The sequence below is a fragment of the Manacus candei genome, unplaced genomic scaffold (assembly GCF_025592945.1).
Source record: "Manacus candei isolate 608988 ecotype Guabito, Panama unplaced genomic scaffold, ASM2559294v1 h1tg000019l, whole genome shotgun sequence".
Taxonomy (NCBI): Eukaryota; Metazoa; Chordata; class Aves; order Passeriformes; family Pipridae; genus Manacus; species Manacus candei.
In genome coordinates this window covers 2861889-2873915 of record NW_026138067.1, presented here as the reverse complement: position 1 = coordinate 2873915, position 12027 = coordinate 2861889, and the positions used below count along the sequence as shown (strand labels likewise).

Genomic DNA, 12027 nt, shown 5'->3' with positions numbered 1-12027 from the left:
CTGCTTCACTGCTGTCTTCTTCATGATCAGTGCAAGGCAAATCTGTGCCCTGCTTTGAGGAGTCTTTCTGCCTGCCCCAGGCTGCCCTGATTATCTTGACAGTGCTGCCTGCCCCAGTAGTGCCCCCCAGCACTGCCTTTTCCCAGGCCCCAGGTTGGCACTGTGCTCCTCTCAGACTGGTCCCCTCTTTGGCATCTTTTGCAGATTTTGAGACAAGGAGAATGGTCTCTGGCACTTCCTATGCTTTCCCTTCCTTCTCTGATGGGTGGCAGGGCCTGCCTCAAGGGCGCTCACTAGATGGGCCCTGGCACATCCCAAGGTGAGACACTCTCCACAAAATTCTCTTCCTTGAAAGACCACTGCTTTGTGCCAAGTTCCTGGGCACACAGCCACAGGAATACAGAGAGCCTCAAATAAAGCCATTAACATCACACGAGTCTGCCCACACCCAAAACTGAAGCACCTGCGAGGCACCTGAACAGATGAAACCATCGGCAGATTGATGAGAAGCGGTACCCGAAGGGAGGCAGCAAGATGTACAGCATCTCTCCCCAGCCTTCGTGTCCACTTCCCGGGTGGCGTCCATAGTAAGGAGAAAGCATAGGGACCCCCAAGCACTCGACCAAGGGGTGTCCCGCCCCGCCGCGGACCGCCCCGCGGGGGCGGGCTGGGTGCCCCCACAGGGCGGTCCGCGGCGGGGCGGTACCCACGGGGCGGGGCGGGCTGCTGCGGGCCGAGCCCGGCCGGGTGCAGTCCCCGCTCCGCGCCACGCCGTCGCGCAGTCCCCGCGCCGCTCCGTGGGCCGCCGGAGCCGCCCGTCGGGCCGCCCTCCCTCTCCCTTCCCACCGCCGCCGCCTCTCGCTATGAATGCACGCCGGGCCCTACTCTCCGCCGCCTTGTTCGCCAGTCTCCTCTGGGATTTACCTTGCTGCCTCCCGGCTTCCCTCCCCGCCGCCTCGGAGCTCGCCGCCTCCTCCAAAGGTGGTCGCAGCCGCAGGGTGCCGCGGTCTCCACGAGAGAACCGCCCGCGGCAAGGGGGACACGCCATGGGCCGGGCGCTCCCACGGGCAGAACCCCACGAGTACATGTTGTCTCTGTTCAGGACTTACTCCATCGCGGAAAAACTGGGCATCAACGCCAGCTTTTTTCAGTCGTCCAAGTCCGCCAACACCATCTCTAGTTTTGTAGACAGGGGACGAGGTAAGTTCTGGCCCCCTCCACGTCCCTCGCCGTCCCGCCGGGGCTGCAGGCGCCCCTTCTTGCGGGGCCTGGTGCTGGGGGAGTCGGGGAGCGCTCTGCAGCGGTCACCGGTGCTGTTCTCCGCCCCGGTATTGCAGAAAAGTGCAGATTTTTCGGTGAATTGGGGGACGCGTTGTTTTATTTTAAAGCCAACGGCGCCGTGGCAGCCGTAAGCACTGCTTGTGAGAAACACGCGTGTTCCTCCCCGAATCGTCACGAGGTGGTGGGAAACACGTCCCAGCTTTGCAGGCGCACTTTGGGCGTAAATTCAGTCATGAAAAAAAAGAAAATTAGTATCACTCTTCTGGTTTCTTTCCATCCGCCGGAGAAAGGGTCGCTCTTATCGCCGCGGCTGCACGGCAGAAAGAAAGTTTAAACTGACCGAGGGCAAATATCTGCTGCCTGAAGCTGCCCTCGCCTCGGGTCGCGTTATCGGGGTTACCTGGAAGAGCCCCGGCCCCATCCGAGCGCACTGGGGCTGGGACCGGCCGGCTCCGCTGCGGCCCCGCGGCTTAGTGGGGGGGCGGCCGAACTTGACATCTGCTCCGGGGCCGCACCCTTTGAGCCTGGTGTGTACGGGGCTGGTTGTCACCCACCCCCGGTCTGGGACTAGCAGCCGAGGCCGCTCTCCCGGGCCTTCGGCTGCCTCCCCGGAGGAGGGAGGCGGACGTGGCGCCGGGGCCAGCCGGGCCCCACGCCTTGCCCCCGCTCTCTCCGGGCAGCATCGGTGCCGCGGGGCTCCCGGGACCCCTCCATGACCTGCAGCTCTGGCCGGGACGCTCGTACTCGGGGCAGCGGGTGCAGGTTTCTCGCCGATCCAGAGTAAAATTTCCCTTCCATAAAAAACGCCTCCATTTTTCCCCCTTTTTTCTTTTTTTCGTTATTCTGGTTGTGAGCCATTAAGAACAGACTAATTAACAGGTTCTTAATGAAGGTTGTGCTTTCGTTCCTCCCCCTCTCCCAGCTCTGAAGACCCTCCCCTCCGTCCGCGCCCCCCGGGGCCCTCGTGTACCTGCCGGCGGCTGGCAGCGCCGTCCCGCCGCTGCCGGGGCAGCTCGCCCCCCTTCCCCCGCGTCCCAGCCGTTTTAGGGCAAAACGCAGTGCCAGGAAAACTGAGCAGCTCCCTGGAGCTACAGGAGCCGATCGCCCCCTAAACCGAACCGAACCCAAACCGATCCCCTTCTCCGCCTCCCCGAGCCGGAAGCCTCTCCCCGCCCACGGCACCCACGGCTCAGCCCCTTGCCCCATCGCTATCCCCGGCTCGGAGTGTTCTTAGCCGCGGAAGAAGCTCGGCGGGGCACTTCGCCTCCCGTCCCAGTGCCCGTCCAGCCACTCTGGGCTCGGGAGGGTGCGTGGAAGCGCCCACATTGTGTGCTCCTCACGGTCGGAAGAGCGCAGACGTTTCCGAGGGGAGACGAGACACGGGTTTTCCTATCTACCTTCGCCTTATGGGGGTTGTTTTCTTCGTCGCTGTTGAAAGCGGGGGTGGGGGGGAAGAGAACTCGCCTTCTAGAAATAAGGTTTCGAAAATTCAGCCGTCAGAAAGGAGCTGGCCCGCTCTTCCTGGCGGAGAGGAAACGAGATGCTAAGTCTGAGAGCCGCAGGAAATGGAGCCGCGCTCGAGATCATCTTATTCTTGATAACCAGAAGAAAGACAGTTAATTTAACAAATTTAGCTCATCTCGCTGCATGTGAGATTCTACTCCAGGGGAAGTGATTTGCTAACAGAAGTCCTGGTTTGATTAAGGAAAAGCCTCACTTTTCCCCGTTGATTTTGATTTGATGTGTCACAGGCTGTGACCTTCTGCTGGACCTTCTGAGGGTTGCTTAGCATCAAGCCACTGATTGGAGTATTTCAACTCAGTGATCTAATTGAGTGTTCATGTCATAACATATCAAATATTGTCTAGTCTCCCATAATGAAGCGGACCAGCCAATGGCACATCACCAAAAAACTTCAAGAGAGCTTCCGTTCCTCTGAAGTGGTAGCTATTTTACTGCCCACCTCCCCGTGGGCTCCTAGCCCAGTTAATTGGCGAGCTGGAGTTGTGCTGATGGTGAACAGTCTTTGCTCAGGGAAAACGGGGAAGGGGATCAGAGTTTCTGTCAATTCATTTGCAGACAATATAGCCGCCCAAATTGACCCAATTAGATGAGCTGCTCTTTACCTAAGCGGCAGCTCCCAGGGGAGACGACGGTGGTTGTCCCACCTGCCGCACGCCATCCTTCATGGTAGCATTTAGGGGGGACAGCAGCCCGGAGAGAAGCGTGAGACAACTTTTAGTCCTGCCGCGAAATACCCTTCCCTTACGACGTGGGCTGCTGTGCCCGCATGTCCGTGAGAGGGTCCGGAGGGACAGGCAGCTCGGCCGCAGCAGTCCCAAGCCCGCCCGTCCCACCGTACTCCGAGGCTTCGGTGTGGACACTGACAAATGCTTCCCTTCGCCTCTTGTTTCTTCCCTTCCCGCTTGAAGCTAATAAGATAGTTTTCAGGGTAGCTCGAGAAGGAGTGAAGCCACACTACTGTATAATATATATATAATTTTTTCCCCATCGGTAAAAAAAGAGTGCAGAAAGGGGGGAAAGGGTTTGCGATTCTCCCTTCTCCACCCCCTCCCGCCCCCCACTCGCTCCCCCTTGTTACGGTCGCAAGATCAGACAGGACCTAGCTGAATGTAGGAAAATTACTGTTGGCACATGAAGTAACTCATTAAAACGCAGATGGTGCTCTCACTGGCCTCAGGACCCCCAGCATTGGAGCTCCACAGTAAGGCAGGACAATTAGGAGCTGCAAGGACTCCACCAGGCAGGGGAAAAAAAAAAAAAGGATAGAGCGGGAGGGAGCTGGAGAAGGGAGCTATAAACAAGCAATTCCGTGGCTAGCAAGAAACGCGGCACGACTCAGAACAAACCGAAAACAAAAAGGAAATAGCCAGGGTGCGAGGGAGCGCGATTTTCGAAGGGATCTCCCGTGGGAAGGGAGTGCCACAAGGGCCGGCTGCCGCGGGTGCCCCTCGCCTTTCCCTTTTGTGTCTGCAGAGCTGCCCGCAGACACGGGACCGCGGCCGCATGCGAAATGTTCCGCTCCGCGCCTAAGGGACGGGGAAGTCGAAATAGGTCGAGATCGTCTCCTTTTTCCCTCCCCGTTTTCTTTGTGCAGTTTCGCGTTCCAGTTAGGAGGGCAGCTGATTTGGATGGGCAGGGGTCCGACCATCGCTATTTTGCTCTTGCCAGGAAGGTCGGGAGGGGGGTGAGTAGAGGGGCAGGACAAAAGGGGGATCCTGTGTGCAGAGAAACTGGAAATGGCCCGACTGTGCATGTGGCAGAAGCAAAGAGTGTAAATCCCACTTAAAGTTCATCTAGTGCAACGTAGTTATGCAAAACAGCGGGTTTCTGGGTGGACCGAAAGCTGCAATGTAGTGTAATCTCTGCAGCGCCTTTGCCCAGGCAATGTTGTCGTTGGCAGAGGGAAAATGAAAAATAAGCAGGGAAGTATTTTAATGGGGAAGGAGGGAATTCACAACTGTTAATTATTTGGTGACCTTGTATTCGATTTGTTTGAGACCCTTATAAAAACACTAATGCAGACCAGACGGCCGGAGCGCGGCAGCCGCTCCTCATCCCCGCCGTGCGCCCGGGGAAGGAGCGGGCGGCCCGGCCCGGCCCCGGCGTCCGCGGAGCCGGCGACACGGGGGCAGCGAGAAGCGGGCGGCGGCTCCGCGCTGCCTGCGCCGGAGGGGTGTTCCGGGGGTCGATGTTTTACCCCCCGCGCTGCAGCAGCTGCAGGAGGGAGCGGAGCGCAGCGTCCCCTCAGCAACCGCGGCGGCACCGCTCGCCTCTTCCCGGTGAAAATCGGGGCTGTCGGCGGGGGGGTATTTTTTTATTTACCTTTCGTTTGTTTGTTGTCCTTGCGAAGGCGCGGGAGCTCGCACCGGCAGCGCCGCGGGACGGGGAGGGCGATGCAGGGGAGCAGCGCACACCGGCCCCGGGAGCCCCGCGGCTCAAGAAGGTCGGCGGGGCGATGCGCGGCCGCGGATCCGCTCTGCTAACGTTAACGAGCAGTTAACGCCTGTCAAGCCACCATTCCGGTGGCTCATTTCGGACCCGGTCCTGATTTTTTTTTTTAATATTTTTAAAATCCAGAAACTCTCCTGCGGAACTTGCTGAGGCGTCGCGTTTGATTTTTTAGGGGCGGGGAGGGGATTGGGGGGACGGAAGGTCGAGCTCTCCGCCTCGGAGCTGTGTAGTTTCCGCCGCCCGCGGGGAGGTGCCGTGCCGCAGCTGGGCTGGCCCCAGCCGGGAGGCGAGCGGCCCGCGGGGAGGAAAACCGACGCAGGCCAGGGTCACCCGGCGCCGGGCAGGGCAGCGGGGCGCCTCGCTCCCCTCATTTACATCCTCGTTTCGTAATAGAAAAAAACCCAAAACCAGCCGATCGTAGAAATCCTCCTTTCCTTGCGATTTCGGGGTAGGCTGGAACTGAGTTTGCGAGTCCTCCCGTGCCTGAAGTCTGATTTATGAGCGAAAGGGGACGTTTCAGTTCTTGCTAGTTGTAGTCAGATCTGTATGCTCTGTTGCTGTATCCCGGCGCTTCCACATATATCGCTCAGAAATATACTCCAAAGCGTTACCTTGCTCCATTTCTTAGCTCCGAGCGCTGGGAATATTTAGTCCGATTTTCTCAACCCGAATAATTCTGGAGGAATTATTTCTCCTCCATCGAAATATCTAGGGTAGCGTAACCACCGCAAACGGGGAAAGGGAAGGGTCCTCGCTTAAGGTCTGTTACAGCAGGTAGAAACCCTCAAGGAACCTCCTCGCCGCCTCCGCGCATCTCGTGGGACGATGCCAACAGCCGAGGGGGCCGGAGCCCAGCGGGATGTCCCGCGGGTGTTGTGACGGTCCCTCTGCGCCTGAGGGTCGAGTGTCTCTCGTGGGAAGCGGAGAGGCGGCGACGAGCGGGGCAGTGGGGCGAGGGCAGGCAGCCTTCCCGGAGCAGGTACAGTACAGCGGTGATCAAAGGTACATCACAGCCAGGTGCCTCCGCGCTCCGAGGAGAATAAACGAAAACAAAACAAAACAAAACAAAACAAAAGGAAACAGCCCTCCATCAGCGAGCTGGGGTTTTGGCAGGATTGGGAATTCGTCCGAGGAAGGTGTGGTCTTTCTCGGTTACTCGATAGCGAAGCGAACGATACATTTAAATCTAATCACTCGATGTAATAGAAAACCACGGCGAGACAGGCGCTGGGAGATGCGGAATTGAAACCCGAAGAAATACCACACATGGAGAGTCAGCCCCTTGTTTCCACAGCTTGGGTAATGCTCCGAAAGAAATACCTGTCAGCCTTGCGACTCTGCAGACAACGTGTGGGCAGACCTTCGCAATTAGGGACAATTTATGTTTTAATTTCCAGATTATTGTTGTGTGAGTGCCTGCAAAGTGTCTTTAAACTGCAAATGTGCTTTTGGTTTGCGAGTTTAAATATGGCTTGAAAGAGAATTTGGGAATGGGAAAATTCTTCTTGAATGTGGTTTGGGTATAATTTGCAGTGATGTAAAGTTAAGATCTGAGCCCTGATGAATTGGCTGGGAGCCCAGTACCTGATCTGCCATGAAAAGGCAAACTTTGTGTAGCCTTCGCTAACCCCCGTCTCGCCTCAAAGCCCAGGCTGCGGCGAGAGAGCGACCCAGGAAGCGAGAGCGGTTTCACACAGGGAGCTGAGGGAAACGTCCCAGCCCAGTCGTTCATTTAACCTTGGAGATGCTAAAACCGCAGCCACCGCACCGCGGAGAAAAGCGTGAGAGAAGGTGGGCGAGGACCCGGCGCAGCCCCCCTGGCCCGGCCCGGCCCGGCCCGACCGCGGGAGCACCGGGCACGCCGCTACCTGGGCACTTCGGGAAAGGCAGAACGGTGTAGGGCTGCTCTCTTTCCCCCACCACTGATACATCCTTAAATTCCAGATAGACCTAGTTCCTCCTTCTGACCCTCCTTCCCGCTCCCAATATTTTATTTTCGCCCGAAAAAAATGAACTATGGAGAGCCGAAATAGAACTATTAAGTACTGCGGAACTAACATTCATCTACATTAACGTTACAAATATAAACACACCTCTCTGGTGCATTTTCTGCAGTGTGGCTTTCCCCAGCCCGGATGGACGTGAGATGACTTTGCTGCTCTCACCAAGTATTTCAGTAACGGGAATAGCGCTAATGACAGCCTCAACTGGCCTAAGAAAAAAAGCAAATCTCGAGCTGGCTGTTAGAAACCCCGGATTACACTTCAGCCGCTCCTTGGGTTTAAAGGAATATTGAAGAGAACCAGCCCCGATCCGTGTGCACTCCTCACAGGGAGAAAGAAGGACAGCCAGCGTGTCCCCACGCCGTCTCTGCTGCCACTCTTTGTGTGCTGAGAAAACGGCATCTTCGCTGGAACAAAGGGTCCCCAACCTAGACCCGTCTCTCCCGGATTTGTGGAGGCTCCGGAGGTCGCGCTTTCCCTCCCCGCCCTCCGCTGCTCTTCCCACCCCCTTGACTGCCCTGGGAGCGAGCCAGTACTGTTTTAGGATTATGTATTCATCTGGAATTATTAGGTTACAAGAGTGAATAAATAGCGTTTATCTGATCGGATTCAAAGCTGCTCATTTGAAATAACCGGCAGCTCTGCCCCTTTCGGAGAGAGGTGCGGGAGCCGGCAGCTGCGTAAGCCAGTGGGACTTTACCAGCACGGAGTCGTTGCTGCCGAAACCCCTTGACCGGGGGCACATTTCTCTGCTATTCGGCCGTGTCCCCAGCGTGCCATGCCACCGAGCGAGCCGGAGCAGCCTTGCAATGCCTTCAACCCCTGCCAAACTGGAGTTTCAAAGGATGCTGCTGGGGAGTGCACACCCTCGGCAAGCGTTTTGACACCGGCAGTGCCGGAGCTGGCTTCCCCCCAGCACCGCCGTATGACAGGGGTCTGCAGACCCTTTAAACCCCGTTTTCAGCATCGAGGATACGCGGGGAATTCAGGCTCTCCCCGCTTCTCTCCCGTCTAACACGCATGCTTGGATGTCACCCCCAATGGGACGATTCCCCGCGCCGTGGCCGGTCACCTGCGTGAGGTTTCCTTGGGAATGGGACAGGGTGGGCGCTGTCACCTCCGTGTCCCCCATCCCCCGGGAAAGGGCCGCCTTTTCATTGAAAGCTCGGTCTGCCGGGCAGTGCTGCTCTGCTCCTTCACCCCGGCAGGGATGCGGGGGACCCCAGGACGGTGACACTGGCCAAGAGTAGGACACGGGAGTGTCCGGAGGGACAGCGGGCTGCAGGCAGCGCTCTCCTCACCTCCACCCCATCGCAAGGAGTACCAAAGAGAGCGATCATCTCCCTTTGAAACGAAGCGTGACATCCCCCTTTTCATTCCCTAAGCAAAAAGAGCAACTAAAAGCAGATCTGTGCCCAGGCCCAGCTCTGCCCACACCGCAAAACCAGGGTTAGGGGCAGGAGAAGGCGCTGATCTGGTTTCCTCAACGGTCGCTGGAGCCCATGAAAGAAGGTCTGAGGCAGTTCGGCAGGGCCAGGAGATCCGTCTGTGCCTTGTCGAGTGTCCGGGCATCTGACAGATGCTGGACGCAGAAAAAAACCAAAGACGAGGAGGAGGAGGAGGAGAAGCAGGAAGAGAACCTGCGCTTTCTTACCCGAGGGGTGCACATCCCCTTCTATCTGAAGCCCCCAATCCTGCCAAGGACCCCCTTGAAGGAAGGGGCAATGGTCCCAGAGATCCAAGCTGCCAGATCCTCCTCCCGCAACCCAAGTGCACCTCAACCCCCGGCCCCGACGGCCCAAGCCTGTGAAGGGGGGAACTATTCCCCCCTTCCCGCCTCAAATCCACAATGGATCAAATCCTGCTCCGTACTTGCAGCGCTGACGAAACCGTCCAGCGCCTCTAGGCAGCTGCCGATGGATTTCAGTTGTATTTTCAGAAGCTTGATAGAGCAGCTGTTGTCGTCACACGGACTGTGACGACATTTTTTAGGCTCGGTGCGTGTTTTTTGCAGTCTCCTCCCGCCCTCCCCCGAGCAGGATGCGCGGCCGGCCGGGCGGCCTTTCGCCCCCTCGCTGCGTAAGGAGCAGCCCCGCCGCGAGGAAACAGCTAAGCCTGAAGGGGGAGGCGGCGGCAGGGATGCGGAAGGCCTGGGTTCAAATTCCCCGGGATGCCTGAAGGGCCTGACCGATCTCCCCACCGCTCCCGCCGCCGCGCAAGCCCCGTGGAGGCGGGGAGTCTCCGGCCCGCGAACTCCCTCTCCCGCTGACCCCCTGAGCCACGCAGGGCGAGGCGGGGGGCGCGGCCGTGTTCCGGCCGCCTGGCTCTAGGGGCAGAGCAGGTGTGCAGGGCCCGGCGAGTGCCCAGCTTCTGAATGGATCCTGGGATGCCGGGCCGGGCCGGGCGGCGGGGTGGGGGCGACGCGCTCGGCAGGCAGGCGGGCTCTGCCAGAGAGTCTCATGGCCTGGCTGCTGGGCAGGTCTTTTTCCCAGCAATTCCCGCTGTCCCTGCTGCACTCCACGTTCCATCTCCCTGCTCACGTCTAGGGGAACACGCAGCGACGCAGGGCGACTGTCGAGTATGCTAATCCGCACTGATTAACTGCACGTTAATCCGGATTGATTTTTACATCGCTGTGGCGCGTCTGAAGATGTTGGTTTGCATAAATCATCCCCTTGTCCCTCATGCCCCGCAAGAGGTTCCCCCAGACCTGTCAGGTAGAGCCGAGGTTGTGAAGCACACTGATTAGGAATGGCAATGACCTCTGATATCGATAAATAACAGGCGGGTGTATATTTCTTTAGTATCTGTTTTTATGCCTGGAGCGAGCTGAGTTTGGAAAAGCGGCGAGGGGCTGCTGAACAGAGGCTCCAGTGACATTTTTACTATAGAAATCTACACAAGCTTTACTAGCTTCTGGGGAAACACAGGGGTTTTGGGAATTTTTGTATTTGCTGGGTTGTAAACATTTTATTGGAAAGCAGTTCAAGGGAATCTGGTTTGCTTTCTGCGCTGCATTTTGTACACCGATGTGTCAAAAAAGAAGTCCAGGTTTTTCTCTTAGAGGAGAATAGATACGTATATATGTATATGCATGTATCTGCGTAATGCACGTGGGCACACAAATGTTGCCAGTCTCACACTGTTGGTGGGACTGATAGGCAGAAGATGTGCGTGGAGTAGGGTGTGCCTCTGGTGCTGGAGAGTGGTTTCCTGTCTGGTGCGGGTCCTTCCATATTCCTTCTCCTTCTCCTCCTCTCCCCGCCCTCCCCTGGTCCCGGTCCGGCTGGGGGCGGGGGTGAGGCGGGCAGGAGCGGCCCCGGCCGGGCACGCCGGCGATGCTGGCCGCCCTTCGCCGCCTCAGAGACCTCTCGGCAGATCCCCCCCGAGCGCAACTGACTGTAATTATTTTTATCTCGCAGACGATCTCTCGCCCGCTCCCTTGAGGCGGCAGCAGTATGTGTTTGATGTGTCGACCCTCTCGGAGACGGAGGAGCTGGTGGGGGCCGAGCTGCGCCTGTTCCGCCGGCCCCCCCGCGGCCGCCCGCCGCCCGCCGCCCCGCTGCATGTGCAGCTCTCCGCCTGCCTCTCGCCGCGGCCCCTGGACTCCCGCGCCCTGGACCCGCGGGCGGCCTCGACCGCCGGCTGGGAGGTGTTCGACGTGCGGCAGGGCCTGCGGGAGCAGCGGCCCTGGAAGCGGCTGTGCCTGGAACTGCGGGCCTCTGCGGACCGCGGGCCGCGGCGCTGGCTGGACCTGCGAGGCCTGGGCTTCGGGCGGCGGCCCCGGCCGCCGCAGGAGCGGGCGCTGCTGGTGGTCTTCACCCGCGCCCGGCGGCGGAGCCTCCTCGGGGAGCTGCGCGCCGAGCTGGGCGCTCCGCCGCCGCCCGCTGCCCGCCGCCCGCCGCCCCGGCGCCAGCGCCGCGCCGCCTTCGCCAGCAGGCACGGCAAGCGGCACGGCAAGAAGTCCCGTCTGAGATGCAGCAAGAAGCCGCTGCACGTCAACTTCAAGGAGCTGGGCTGGGACGACTGGATCATCGCCCCACTGGAGTACGAGGCCCACCACTGCGAGGGGGTCTGCGACTTCCCGCTGCGCTCCCACCTGGAGCCCACAAACCACGCCATCATCCAGACCCTCATGAACTCCATGGACCCCGGCTCCACGCCGCCCAGCTGCTGTGTCCCCACCAAACTGACTCCCATCAGCATCCTCTACATCGACGCCGGCAACAACGTGGTGTATAAGCAGTACGAGGACATGGTGGTGGAGTCCTGCGGCTGCAGGTAGCAGGCGGGACGCCCCTCGGCGGCAGCCGGGTCTGCGTCTGGCGGAGGAGCGCCGGCAAAGGCGAGCGGGGCCGTCGCCCCGCGCCCGCCCGAGCGCGGCTGGGGCGGAGGGACCGGCCGAGGGCGGGCGGGGCCCGGTGCCGGTGCCCGCGGTGGCGGCGGGGAAGGGTGTGCGGGCCGGGCAGGCGGCGAGGCCCCCGCCCGGTCCCTTCCCCGCTCCCGTCTCCTCCCCCCGGGGTTTATCTGGCGATCTATCCTCCTCCCTCTAAAGGTGAAGGCAATTTACCAAGTACAAAAAGAGTCGGGGGAGGGAGAGGGAGCAGACTGATCCCTCTCTCTGAAGTTGCTCTGAAGAGGGCTGTTTCATTTCTGCCCTCTCTCTTTCACATTCCTGCAAGCTTACCAGCCAGAAATAGCCTACGGCCCCCACCCCCTAAAGGGAAAAAAAAAGAGAAAAGAAAAAAAAAAAGAATTGCTTAAGATT

The 12027-nt window shown here is 59.2% G+C and overlaps 1 protein-coding gene across 1 annotated transcript; it reads left to right on the top strand.

The window, feature by feature from the left end:
* The first annotated feature begins 794 nt into the window (after positions 1-794).
* Positions 795-11576, top strand: GDF6 (growth differentiation factor 6). Its single transcript, XM_051785293.1, has 2 exons — positions 795-1200; positions 10682-11576. Exons 1-2 carry the CDS (start codon positions 864-866, stop codon positions 11542-11544), a joined length of 1200 nt encoding a protein of 399 aa, XP_051641253.1. The 5' UTR covers positions 795-863; the 3' UTR covers positions 11545-11576.
* Positions 11577-12027: the final 451 nt, after the last annotated feature.